Source organism: Polypterus senegalus, chromosome 1, assembly GCF_016835505.1.
Source record: "Polypterus senegalus isolate Bchr_013 chromosome 1, ASM1683550v1, whole genome shotgun sequence".
NCBI classification, from domain to species: Eukaryota; Metazoa; Chordata; class Cladistia; order Polypteriformes; family Polypteridae; genus Polypterus; species Polypterus senegalus.
In genome coordinates this window covers 42,352,418-42,365,961 of record NC_053154.1, presented here as the reverse complement: position 1 = coordinate 42,365,961, position 13,544 = coordinate 42,352,418, and the positions used below count along the sequence as shown (strand labels likewise).

The 13,544-nt window shown below is 36.6% G+C and overlaps 1 protein-coding gene across 2 annotated transcripts in view; it reads left to right on the top strand.

The window, feature by feature from the left end:
- Nucleotides 1–12,812, top strand: part of wee1 (WEE1 G2 checkpoint kinase) — a 14,378-nt gene extending 1,566 nt beyond the window's left edge. For both annotated transcript variants that reach the window (XM_039748090.1, XM_039748097.1), the window contains exons 3-11: nt 6,709–6,917; nt 7,223–7,286; nt 7,437–7,609; nt 7,843–8,111; nt 8,229–8,318; nt 8,743–8,828; nt 9,055–9,225; nt 10,875–11,020; nt 11,110–12,812. In XM_039748090.1, coding sequence (XP_039604024.1) covers nt 6,709–6,917; nt 7,223–7,286; nt 7,437–7,609; nt 7,843–8,111; nt 8,229–8,318; nt 8,743–8,828; nt 9,055–9,225; nt 10,875–11,020; nt 11,110–11,266 — 1,365 coding nt within the window. In that variant the 3' untranslated portion in view covers nt 11,267–12,812. The remainder of the gene's footprint in view (nt 1–6,708; nt 6,918–7,222; nt 7,287–7,436; nt 7,610–7,842; nt 8,112–8,228; nt 8,319–8,742; nt 8,829–9,054; nt 9,226–10,874; nt 11,021–11,109) is intronic.
- Nucleotides 12,813–13,544: the final 732 nt, after the last annotated feature.

Genomic DNA, 13,544 nt, shown 5'->3' with positions numbered 1-13,544 from the left:
CTTTTAAAACAAATTTGGCCAACGTTTTTTCCAACAATATTGATCGCAGGTTTAAATCAAAAAAGTAAAAGATGCCATACAGTAAACAGTCAACAATGCATATACATTAGGGAAATTACACAACTAAGAGTTCATCAGTGCGATCTAAAAGCAAGTGACTAATTAAATAATAAATTATGAGAGCTTTTCCCACTTTAGTGAAGTTTTTTTGACTTCTAATTTCTACAAATTTTAATGGCTGCTCCACCCTCAACAATTTTCAAGCCCACCTAATCTAATTCAACTCACTAGTAGTCCAGTAACATTTCTTCGTGCTAAGACAGAAATATTTTAGCAAAATGAAGTCTATTAAGTCGACTGTTATGTGACGCACATTCTTCTGAGCAGCCTCTTCGTCTGACTGCAGTTTATTTCTGTTTGTTTTTACTTTGTGAATTCTTTTCGACATATTTTAGTAAACAACATGACAATAGTGACTCTAGAAATAACTTTTTTTTCCTTTTGGTAAGTGTGAGTTTTCACTTAACTGAGCTTAGTGCATTTGTACTGAGTATTTTTTTCTTTTTACCGGCACAGTTTTGCATGCAATACAAATATATTATTTTTTGCTTAAGTGGCCTTTGAAGACTGTCTTGTTTAGCGAGTATCTGTCTAACTGATTATTAGTGGTTAGGTGTTTGTAACCCATGTATTAAACCTTTCTTGAATTTTGTCCAGAACTTGTTTGTGTCCCGGTCTTGTAACAGTTGTTCTTAAACTGTCCCCCAGACTGAGGTTGATTTGATTTTGTTGACCTCCTTTATAAGTTGTTTTGAATAAATGTATCAGCTAAGCAAGTAAATATACATATTTATAGTGAACATCAGTCAGACATGCTTAAATTAGCACAGAACCAAATTACAAAATTTTGTATATCGGCACATTCACACGGTTGAAGCACAGGAAGGTACACTAAATGTTTTACATTACGTTTTAAGGTGATGATTGAGGCTGAATTGATGGTGGTTTGGTTTATGGTGCAGTTCTTTATGCTTAAGGTCACTGAAAGTCAGTGTGCCATTTTTTATTTTTCATGGTACTGTTGTGGGTGTGTGTGTATAATTGATATGACTTTATATGCAATTTATTTTTTGTGATAATAAGTAGGGAGGATAGAGAAATCCAAGTTTAGATCTACGTATAAATATTGCATGGTAATTTTTAGTTATACGTAAATGTGTATAGTGCGACAGAAGTAAGAATAGTCCATGTAGCATATACAGTATTTGTGTAATTCTGCCTATCAGTGGTGTATGTGTTTTATTAGTTTCTTTTTCTTACAGTTAATCAAGATGTTACCATTGCAACAGGTGGCTATGACAGTGGAAGTTTACAAAATGTTCATAATTGTTTTATCAATTTAAAGGTGGTTATTACAGGATGCACAATTGAACCTTACTAGTTTCCTTGGTTTCTGACCTAAAATCCTTTAGCTGAGCCCAGACCAAGCTGTGTATGGTAGTCTCTCGGATCTGTTCATTCCATTCCTCCTACTTTGGTCAATTTCTGTTAGCAGTCTTGATGTCCACAATAAGCATGCTTTCCATGGATAATAGAAACTTCATGTCAGTTTCACCCAGACCTCCGATAACCTCTCTAAAGCTCTTTCATGTGCTGAGTATTATTTGAAAAGGAAACTTTAAAATGGGAAAGCATCTTACTTTTGCTGCCATTCGTAGTCTCGCATGTCAGTTCTCCTAACTCAGTCTGCCTGTTTTTGATTTAATTTGCACACTGGGATCTTACTGTCATTTATTTATTTAATAATACTTACTGGCTGTACTACAGCTTAAGACAGGCTGAAATCTAAGTAATCATTAATTCTAAACAAGATCTATAATGTTTGCAGTGCACTATTTTATTGGAATGTATATCATAATGCATGTAGTAATAAAATGTATAACCGTTTTCCATTTGAACAGATGGTCCATTGCAAACATTAGCACTGGCTTTCAGGAATCCCATACCAAATGGTACACAATAGAGACATAACTATTGCACAAATGCACATACGCTTGCTCTTTTATTAAGGTGAATGAACTAGGCCACTTCACTTGCATCTCTTTTGAGCTGCCCTGAACTGCTGTTTAGTACAACTCCAAAATCCCTCTTTTGCAAGCAGAAGTACTTAAAGAAAAAAATGTAAAAAGATTGAAAGTAGGTACAAATAATGCTATGCTCTGACCCCCAAAGGTCATGCAAAAAGACAATTTCCCATCTGGGATTAACAAAGTATGTCAGAGTTAAGATGTTTGGGTGTTTTTTTTGTCACCATTGGTTGTTTTTACTATTAATCTATAGTGCATGTATGTATCTTTTTTTTGTGTGTGTGTACTACCCCTTACTGCAACACTTTATGAAGTAAAATTCTATTTGGTAACTACAAAAAGTCTCCTTGAACAGATTACATTTTGGCCATTAAAGCATTAATCTAAATGTGAGACAAAGGTCCTAAAACCTACTGCAGACTCAATGTAAAGGATCATCTGCAGAGAGATACTCATAGCTTGAGCTTGTCCACTGCAGAATGACTCTTAGTCAGTAAGATAGATTGGGCTATAGCTAGTATATAAATAGCTCATTACCCTTTTACGTAAACTTCCAACATTTTAGATTTTTTAAAGCTCACTACCATGTCCCCATTGTCTGGCATTTCTAAGTAGTGTCTCATTCAAAATGTGTCAAGCATTGTTTCTAAGCCATTGGGCAATTGGTTGGCTTTTGTGTGAAGTAAATGTATCATGCTCCAGCATCCTCAAAATCCACCACCTTCTCTTTCATTCCAGTGAAGGCATGCTGGCATCTGTGTTTTCAGTGGTATATGGATATATGCAGAAGTACCACCCTTAATGTGATATTGTAAATTGCCTTTTGTTTAATGATATGGAAAGAAATATAATCTAAAGATTTAAAGTTTCATTTAACAAGACTTGCTAACATTTTAACTGTTCTCTATTATCGTTTTATGCAATTTTATTTCTACAATATTTAATCAATATATGGTGCAGTAAATATCAATTATTGAAATATGTATATTTAGTTTTGACCTAAAGTCTTGCTTAGGTCAGTTTTTTTTTTTTTTATGCTGAGGAGTCGGTTGTGGGCATTAATGTGTTAGTATCAGGTATATTTGACCACTTCTCTTGAAGTATTGAATTGTATTATTTAGGCTTCCATTTTTCATAGCTATGACAGCTCTTACAGTATGTGGTTAAAATAAATACCATACAACCTTTTTTTCTGTGTGGGATATAATTTTTCTATTGGAGATACACTGGCGTTAGTGGTTCAGAATTGCAAAAGCTACAGTACTTCATTATCCAATAGATTCAGCACTGGAGCATTTCTATCAGTGATCATGACACTTAACACAAGTCTGTCTGTCCATCCGTCCATCCTTCCATCCAACCAATTTCTGGTGCTTATCCAGGCCTAGGTCATGGGGGCTCAAATCAGTGATGCTCAGAAATCCCTTTTCCTTGCCACCTCCTCCAAATCCTTCTCCAAACACCAAGACTTTCCTGGGCCAGGCATGAGAGAGAGAATTTCTTCAGCATGCCCTGGGTTTGAGAAAATATCTCTGTCCAGTTGGACATTTATGAAATGCTTCACCAGTGAAGTGTCCAGGTGGCATACGAATCAGATGCCCGATCCACTATAACAGACTGATTTTGATGCTGTGGAGTCCAATCCACCTGTCAGTCTTCAAGTCCCTTCTTCATTCATTCATAAACAAGATACTTAAACTATGTTTCTTGAGATCACCTCATCCCCAGCATGGAGAGGGAAATCCAACCTTTTCCATCTGAAAACCGCTAGTAATGTGAACCAAGTTCTACTCTGGTTGTACAGGGACCAGATAGCCAACAGCTGGCTCGGCACTCCCCAAGGGGCGCAGTCCTATGCCTTTTTTCAAATACTGTACACAAAATGTGCGTAAACTTATTGGGCATACTCTCGTGAACCTTACAGAATGCGGCCTCTCCACATACACCAGTCAAGTCAGCAGAAAAGGCAAAAGCCAACCCTGACGCCTGGATGTAATTTAAAATTTTACTTGGATGTAATCTATATTTGATGCAGATCTGAAAGGAGGTCTTTGAGAAAACTGAGTAATTGGGTGTGATATCTTTGAACATTGCGTGGCCCTCTTTAAAAAGACGAGTTTGACGTTTCTGCTATACTGTACTTTGATTTTTTATTTTTTTAATGTGTTAATTTAAAATGGCAGTAAAATTTTAAATTATTCAGCTATTTTGTGACACCAAACACCCCCAGGAGGTTTCTTGGGCTCCCTACTGGGCCATGTGCCCCTAGTTGAGAAACGCAACATTGCTGTGCATGGTTTGTTCCTGCTGTGTATGTGGAATATGATGGTCATGAGCCCAAACCTTTAATATTCTGTGTACTGTTTTGAAACATTTGGCTTAATTATAAGGGTTATGATTTTTATGCTACCTGCTGTTTATGGGAAATGATAAATGTGTAGGATTGTACTTAGTATTCAAAACTTGACAATTCAGTGCATATTGAAGTACGATGCATACAAGTACTGTATATGAAAGCTGACAAATGCCCTTATATGAATTAAAGTAATGGGAAAAACAATTACTGAAAAAAGGAAAATAATGTACCATTTGTGAACTGTGTTTTTAAGTATACAGATGTTGCTTGAATAAACAAGTAACATCTCCTTTAGAGTTCTGGCTTGTTTAAGATATTTTTGTATTTTAAGGGTGTTTCTCGTATTTTTGTTCACGGTGCAAGTGGAAGGCTTATCTTGAACACTGTATACACTGTGTCTTGGAGTTATGAGGCATCAGCGCTGACTGCTGTCATTCTGTCAACAACAAACAAGCTTCAAACTTTTTAATGTATGTCTCCTATCTTCAACACCATTCTAAGGCTTGAGTCCAGTTCTCCTTAATGGTTGAATGTCGGGCATTTCATTGTCTCAGGCTCTTGCACACAAGAACTGCCAGATTCTAATTGGTCCAGGTACTATTTCTATTATTAACGTTTTCTCTTCTTACACAGTTGTCACTATTTTGACCAAGAAAATGAGTGTTCCTTTGTAGTATTGAGAGGATTTTTTTGTGGGTAAATTTTTAACAAAGTTAATTTCCTTTTAAATTTTAGCTACCTACCTATTTGTATATATTTTCCCGATTTCTGGATGTACTGGGCTGAAATCTAACATTCTGAAAGTGTTTTCTTGTGGAAATCTTAAGAACTGGCTTTTTTTTATCCCCTGAAGAGGCTTGTTATGGACCAGCTTATTTTTTAAAAGGTGATTGTGCAGTGCATTGATACTTAAACTATGTTTCTTGATCGCCTCATCCCCAGCATGGAGAGGGAAATCCAACCTTTTCCATCTGAAAACCGCTAGTAATGTGAACCAAGTTCTACTCTGGTTGTACAGGGACCAGATAGCCAACAGCTGGCTCGGCACTCCCCAAGGGGCGCAGTCCTATGCCTTTTTTCAAATACTGTACACAAAATGTGCGTAGACGGATTGGGCATACTCTTGTGAACCTTACAGAATGCGGCCTCTCCACATACACCAGTCAAGTCAGCAGAAAAGGCAAAAGCCAACCCTGACGCCTGGATGTAATTTTAAATTTTACTTGGATATAATCTATATTTGATGCAGATCTGAAAGGAGGTCTTTGAGAAAACTGAGTAATTGGGTGTGATATCTTTGAACATTGCGTGGCCCTCTTTAAAAAGACGAGTTTGACGTTTCTGCTATACTGTACTTTGATTTTTTATTTTTTTCTGAGTGTCCTTCAGATGGTCATATCATTGTATATAACTTCAATGCTTACATGATGCAAGTTAAGTTTTTTCAAAACTGTTAGCTCGTAGAAGTTAGTATGCAAAAATCATGTTTACAAACTTTGAATCTGCAGACTGAGTGCCGGAATTGGGACTCTAAAGACGGAAGAATATAGCAACTATAGCTTCTCATTCTTCCAAGTCTTGACTGAATACCTTTGCTGTGCAGGATGACTTTTGTTTTTGTACGTTGTATTAGTAGGTCTTTGCACTTGAAAGTTGTGAAACTGTTAATTCAAAGTAGCTGGCCTTTGGCAGAGGCTTTAACAATTAGGTGCACTCAAATTTGTTTGCTTTTGGTACTTATGTTGATTGTTTGAATTATCCTTAAAACATTTTGTAGATTGTTCAGTCATTTAATATGTAGTCCTCTGTGCGTGTTCTTTCGCGTAAAGAAACTTTAATTGTAACTTGATAATGGAGAGAGAGAGCTCAGCCTATGTCAAATCAGTTCATTAATTCAACAGCATAATGATGCTTCTTTGTTTTGCAATTGAATCTATATCTCTCCCCATCGGCAGTTTGCTTTAGGTTTTGAATATACTGTATGCAAGTAAGAATGTCACTATGTTCTCTACATGTGACAAGGATGCTATAAACCTATAGAGAGACTTAATTTCAAGGTTTCATTCTTGTTATGGTGCAGTTCAGGCTTATTTCACCAAGGTTTGTATCTTTAATCAGCAATTTTCCATAATTTCATAGTCCATCTAAAATGCTGGCAAGCTCTTTATAAGTAGAGGTTAGGCAGCTAAATGTGGTAAGCAGAGAGTTCTGTTGTTGTGATAGTCCATTACAATTTTCATTGGAGTTCTCCTGTTTTGATTGCAGAGCTTACTTTCAAAAGCCAGATCACCTGATCTTGAATCAGTGAGACGGAGGGGAATATTACGGAGTTTGGAATCTTCTGATAAAACCTCCCATCAATGCAAGAAAAGCAGTGCACCACATGTGAACATCAATCCTTTTACTCCAGAGTCCTTATTAATCTCTTCTACTACAATTCAGAGGGCAAGCAGGAAGAGAGCTCACTGGAATGAGTAAGATAACTATTTTGTACTCCATTCGCAATTCTATCCTTTCTTTCACTGTTTACTTTTTGTTATCACCCTAAATCTAAAGACTTTTTAATATCTATTTGCACATATTTTCCATTTCTGCAAATGGCCTATTATATGCCATGTCTTTTTGAAACTTTCTTAAGTCCATTACTAACCAAAAGATGAAAGGCCTCTCTGTGAGTGGTCTGCTCACTGTGTGCTTTTTCTCAGTGGTGTGCTGCCATCTACTGGCATGTCCATTTTTTTGCAATTGTAAATTTATTTTTTGGACCCCCTTCTATCAGCTCATGCGGAGAAGAGATGGAAGCTAGTGATGGAGAAATAGAAAATGGAACCATTCCATCAAAGGTATGTTTGTTTAAAGGCTATAATTGTAAAATTAGGTATGTTAATATTCAGTACTAACAGAAGTGGTTAAAATTTTTTCATTGCTGTTGCGTCTCTTTGGAGTTGCTTTTATTGGTATTGCAATGTTTTCATTTTTTTCCCCTTAAACAGAGGATTACCATTACTGACAGTAACATGAAGTCTCGGTATGAAACAGAATTTCATGAACTAGAGAAGATTGGGTCTGGAGAGTTTGGTTCAGTCTTCAAGTGTGTGAAAAGGCTTGATGGCTGTATCTATGCCATTAAACGGTCAAAAAAGCCACTTGCTGGATCTGTGGATGAGTAAGTGTGAACAGTTTATTTATTTGAAATACATCAAGCTGTTTAAACAAATGATGGATTTTAGACAACAATTTCAATGAAAGTTAACGCCCCATATATTTTAATATGGAAATTTTATTTTAAAGTCTCAAGGGTTAATCAGTTCAACAGTGTATGTCCTTTTACAAATAAATGACTTACATGTGGGTTTTTCCCCCTCCCTCTTTCCTTTTTCTGCACTTTTCACCATGTAGGCAAAATGCATTAAGAGAAGTTTATGCACATGCAGTTCTGGGCCAGCATACTCATGTGGTGCGGTATTATTCAGCTTGGGCCGAAGATGATCACATGCTTATTCAAAACGAATACTGTAATGGAGGCAGCCTTGCAGATGTCATTGCAGAAAACTATAGGCAGATGCGATACTTAAATGAGCTGGAGCTAAAAGATCTGTTGCTGCAAGTTGCTCGAGGATTGAAATACATTCATTCAATGTCACTTGTTCATATGGATATAAAGCCAAGTGAGTACAACATCTTTCTAATTTTTACCCAAATTGACATAGGCTTAGGTTAAAAGAAGTACTTAAGTATGCATGTGCTTTTTTTCAAACATTTTAAGCTATGCTTTTGTTTTTTAGGTAATATATTTATATCAAGAAGCACTGTTCCATCTGTATGTGACATAGACGATGATGACCATTTATCGACAGGGGTTGTGTACAAAATAGGTAAGAGTCTTGTTTTTGTATATAATATGATGGGGGCAGTATGTTGGCAAAATGTCATCTTTTGTGCCTCTAATGCAAGCAAGTTTTAAATCCGGTTTTGTGCGGACTTATTTCTAGTCAGCTTTCAATATTGCAAAGATTCTAGAAAAGGCATGTGACCTTTCAGTCAATGTGTAATCTTTTACAAGTGTGTTTTTCTCTTTTACAAAAGTTGATCAAACATAAAACAATGAATATCACTGTTTCGTACATTAGGCAGAAACTGAACTGAACTGTGCCTTAGTATTGTTTCAGGCACTACCATACTCCATGACCACCTGTTTGTTGCATGAAATTAATGTAATAGCTGGTTTCCAAATTGGCTAATACAGCTGTCATAAAAATGTAACTGTCTAAAATGAAGTAATCTTTTTTTAAATTATAGGTGACCTTGGACATGTGACTAGAGTTAGCAATCCACAGGTGGAGGAAGGGGACAGTAGATTTTTGGCCAATGAAGTTCTACAAGAGGTACATCTCCGTTATTTAAAAATTTGTTTAAGATGACAGAGTACTTCAGATTTATCAAATATTCTTATTTAGAGGCTTTGTTAGTTTCCTCATGTGTGCAAGGAGAATGACATGCTTACTGTGTTTGTGTTGGAGCTAGTTATCATAGGATTGGGCAGCTAACAGACTGCATATTAGGCAAAATGTTCTAGTTTCTGTCTTGGTAATGTGTGATTTGTATTTACAGGACTATAGTAACCTAACAAAAGCAGACATTTTTGCACTGGCTCTAACTGTAGTAAGTGCTGCTGGTGCAGAAGCACTGCCAACAAATGGAGAAAAATGGCATGACATACGGCAAGGAAAACTACCCATTATTCCCCAAGTCCTTTCTGTGGGTTTTTTGGACTTGCTAAAAGTAAGTATACAGAGATTTTTCTCTTTTTACATTACATTGCATAACATGAAATTTCTTAGTTGAGCTATTTGGTGTAGCATGTTAAATGTGGTAAGTGAACTATCCAGCAACAATTGTACAGGCAGTCCCCGGGTTATGTACGAGATAGGGACTGTAGGTTTGTACTTAAGTTGAATTTGTATGTAAGTCGGAACAGGTGCATTAGTTTAATAAATGCCATTGTTGACCGACTGTAACCAAGTGCTCTGCCAATGAATGGAGTTTCACCTCTCTGACCTTTTTATTATTTCTACTTTATTTTCAATGGTTTTTTTTTTTTCTTTACTGTATCAAAAGCACTTGCATCAGATTTGTGTTTCAGATACATTCTTGAAGAGTGAAGACAAAAGGTTAAGATGAGCTCTTCTGCACAGCACTGTACACGCTATAGCAGCAGGAAGGCACCCAACGTCAACATGTCTGATGTACTGACAAGAGACAACTTCCTGCTATGTGTGGAACAGTACAAGCAGGCTTGTTATTGAGAATGAATGAATGAATGGGGGCAGCGAGGGGCAGTTCACTACATTATGTTGCCTGCAGCATCTGCCCACAGAGAACGAACACGGTGCAGCCAAAGGCAGGTAGTGAATTGCCCGCCACTGCCCCCATTCAACAGGAAGCCACCCTACAATGCTACCCCCCTGCCACCCCGTTCACCCCCATTCAGCCAGAACTGGGTCACCGCTTGCAGCCTTACCAGCCGCCCACCGAGAATGCAATGAAACACTACCCACCCCCCGGTCCATTCAGGAGTAGTAGCTGCAGTGGCGTAGTGGGCGGGTAGTGAACCGCCACATCAAGCCCTCTGTCCTGCACATGAGTGATAGCTGTGGCCCCGGTGACTATGAACCACGGGGAGCCGCCCGCGGGACACTACACTGCGCAATCACGAAATCGCCTCCGTCCAGTCACCGCTTACAGTGTCTCCAGGCCGAAGATGATAGAGCGGCAGTTACTGAGGCACGTGTCGCAGCTGTTGTATCTTTAATCATTTGAGGAGTACTTTAACCGTTTTTTTTTTTTTGAAGAGGGTCAGCTGGATTAGTGTAGGATTATGAGGTTATGAACTGCTTTAACCACCTTTTACCTTGTGTGTTTGGAAATTGTGTGTGTGTGGTGAAATAAAATGGAATTCTAAAGAATAGCTTTGCAGACCTACATTTTTGAGTAAAGTATTTGGTTCCCTTCACCTTAATATGTTGAGGGAGATATTCATACCTAGTAGCTAAAATGTACCTTTTCTTCTTTCTCAACTAGTTTACTGTTTTCCACTTTTATACACACCACTAACTCCATAAATTGTACAAAGAAATGTTAAATTAAACTGAACCCTCTCTTTGGGTTATTTTCATAATTCAGCTTTGGAATCTTGTGGTTTTTGGCCTCCTTTTTAATCTACTGACATTAAGATCGGGAAAAGTGGTCATAATACAAAATCTTCCTTGTTCAGACAATGTGTAATTGAATATTCATGAAATTTTTTAAGCCATATTGTTCCATGAAAATGTAAAACATGATTTGACAGAACAGGTAGTCCTCCATTACTGAAACATTTCAGCAGTACTAAAGTGCTTTGTAATCGGCTATTTTGTTTGTTTCCTCTCTAGTTGATGATAAACCCATATCCAGAGAAGAGACCTTCTGCTTCAGCTTTGGTAAAGCACCCAGTTTTAATAACAACAGCCAAAATGAATGCTGATCAACTTCGAGTAGAGCTAAATGCAGAGAAATTCAAAAATGCACTTCTCTTGAAGTAAGTAGTATTGTAGAGCAATATAGAAAAAGTAGTTGTGCAGATCTGATTTGAAGTGAATTAAGTTCTTTTTTCTTTTAACCTCATAGAGAACTGAAAAAGGCACAGACAGCTAAAGCAGCAGCAGAAGAAAAAGTTTTGTTAATGGACCGAATGACAACAAGGTCACTGACACTGACCAGTAACAGGACTTCCAGACTGATTGGAAAGAAAATGAATCGTTCTGTTAGTCTTACGATCTACTGAAGTACACTGAGGATCTTTTCAGTTGTAAGCCACTTTCATTAAGACAACTTGTATGGGCAGAATGTATAAACTGAAATTTCACCATATTCTAGTTGGCTTGAGGCCAAGGAGCAAAAAAAAAAAGACCTAGGTAGCGCAAGATTTGTGCTACTATATGCAACAGAATGGAGAGCAGAGCAGGCCTTTTAAGTACTGTGGACTTGAGTGCTCACCAAAAGGCATTAAACTAATTTGCAGTCTTTGTAACATGAGTACAAGTAGACACCTGTCTAAGAAAATGGTTATCCTTCTGGATGAAGCTGAACATTGTAAACAGAGTGGACTAAAATTCTTCATGTAGCTGTATGGTTTTATTTATTTTAATTTTATTTTTTAATTTCAGAGCTGGTTCCATTTTGATAGGTAGTGGTATAATGAAGTTAAACACTTGATCTTCAAAAAAAAGTGTCAGTTGTCCCCCACGTCATCTAGACTCTGACTAAATATAGCCCCACATTCCCGCCTTAATTACCACAGGTATTCATTCAGTCCATTTATGCCCTTCATAAAATGTTTTTCATAGTGAACGAACATAGAATTATAAAGCCTATTATAGGGAGTTATGTACCTTTTTATTAAGGTAATGTTCAAAATGCTTAACTAAATGTACTACACAATTTGTCTCAACAATCTCTTATAGTCTATAGCCTATTTAAAATGCATTTAGACCCACTCAGAATCGTACATCAAGAGATTGACTAACGCCCTCGTTTTCTAAAGAAAAAGTTAGTTAATAATCAGAATTAAAATGTGCTGTGTATATAGTAAGATTTATGTGTAACATGAATTGTTACAGAAAGCAGATTAGATTATTAAACACTAGTGTATCTGGATGGGCAGGTGATCACTATGGTATAACATGGACGTGATGTACTTAATTGAAAGTTACATTGTTGGTTGGCTCTTTGGTCTCATTTCTTTGCCCTTTTAAAGTATGGGGTGCAGTATTTATCAAACAACAATGTAGATGTGCATTATAGTTAATACTTTCAGGTTACTTTTTGTGTGTTTTTGTCTGTTTTCCCATATCCCCCCCCACCCACATAGCAACTTGATTACTTTGTCTGAGGTGTTTTAAAGCAGATGCCTGCTTTATCTTCTGGTATTGACCGTTCAAGAAGTTTCAGAATAACTTTTTTTTTTTTCTTTTTACTTTACAGTTAATCAGCTGTATGAATTTTTATTGTATTTTTTTTTAAATCACTATTTTGGACAGCTTTTGGTTATTCTGTTAATTTCTTCAAGGTACACTATTGTTCAGCTCAGAAAGATAACTTTGCCTAGAGAGAGATGTCAATTTCTAGCACAGAATAACTGTTCATTTTCATTTGCCATTAAATATGCCTTTTGATTCCAGTTCTAGTTTTTTCCTGTTAAATGCTTGTTGATACAGGAAAGGCAGTAATAGTGGCATTGTACGGCACTTTATATTCTGTTTAACTTCTCTTTGTGTTCTGGTCATTACTGTTGTGCCATTTGTTCTCAGTAAACCTTTTATTTAATTTTTTGTTTTTGTACAGTCTACTCATTGTTCATAGCCCGAGCTTTTAAAAAGTTCACAAAAATGTCTCATATAAACAAATCACACCAGCATCTAAAAGGAGTATACTATATTAGAATGTTATCCACTTGACAGTGTAGCATACAAGTTAGAAATTTGCCTTGTACATTGTTTTTTAATCTTACTTGCAAGCATTTTCTGCGAAGAATACTGCCAATGAAATTAAAAAAAAATAAATAATAAATCAATCTTCCATATTTAAGAGCAGTTAATTCTACATTCATTCCACAAACTTGTCATTTCCCAAACACCACCACCAATAAAGGCTTATTTTGCAAACCTACCATAACTGAATAGATTTTGCCAAATTCTCAGAATCAATACATTTTTCATTTTATTTTATATATAAATAATAGACACACATTCTCTTTTGTAACTCCTTGTTTAGCTTTTACGAATTATAATGCTGTAAATAGAGTATAGGAAACCATCAATTCAGAACATTGTGTCCTTTACCTTCAGGACTGATGTTGTCCTCCAACAACTACATGATTACAACTTTTGTGGCAGTTTAATGCATAAGTGCAGTGAATGGAAAGATTGCAGGATTTGGCTTCATAACCTACTGAGTGTCTAAATAATTTTAAAAACCTCTTTAATGGCGGTGGTGTTTTGAAAATGTGAGAGAGATGGTAGACATTCTGAATATGTGGCTCATACATTTTTTAAAGTTAGGTA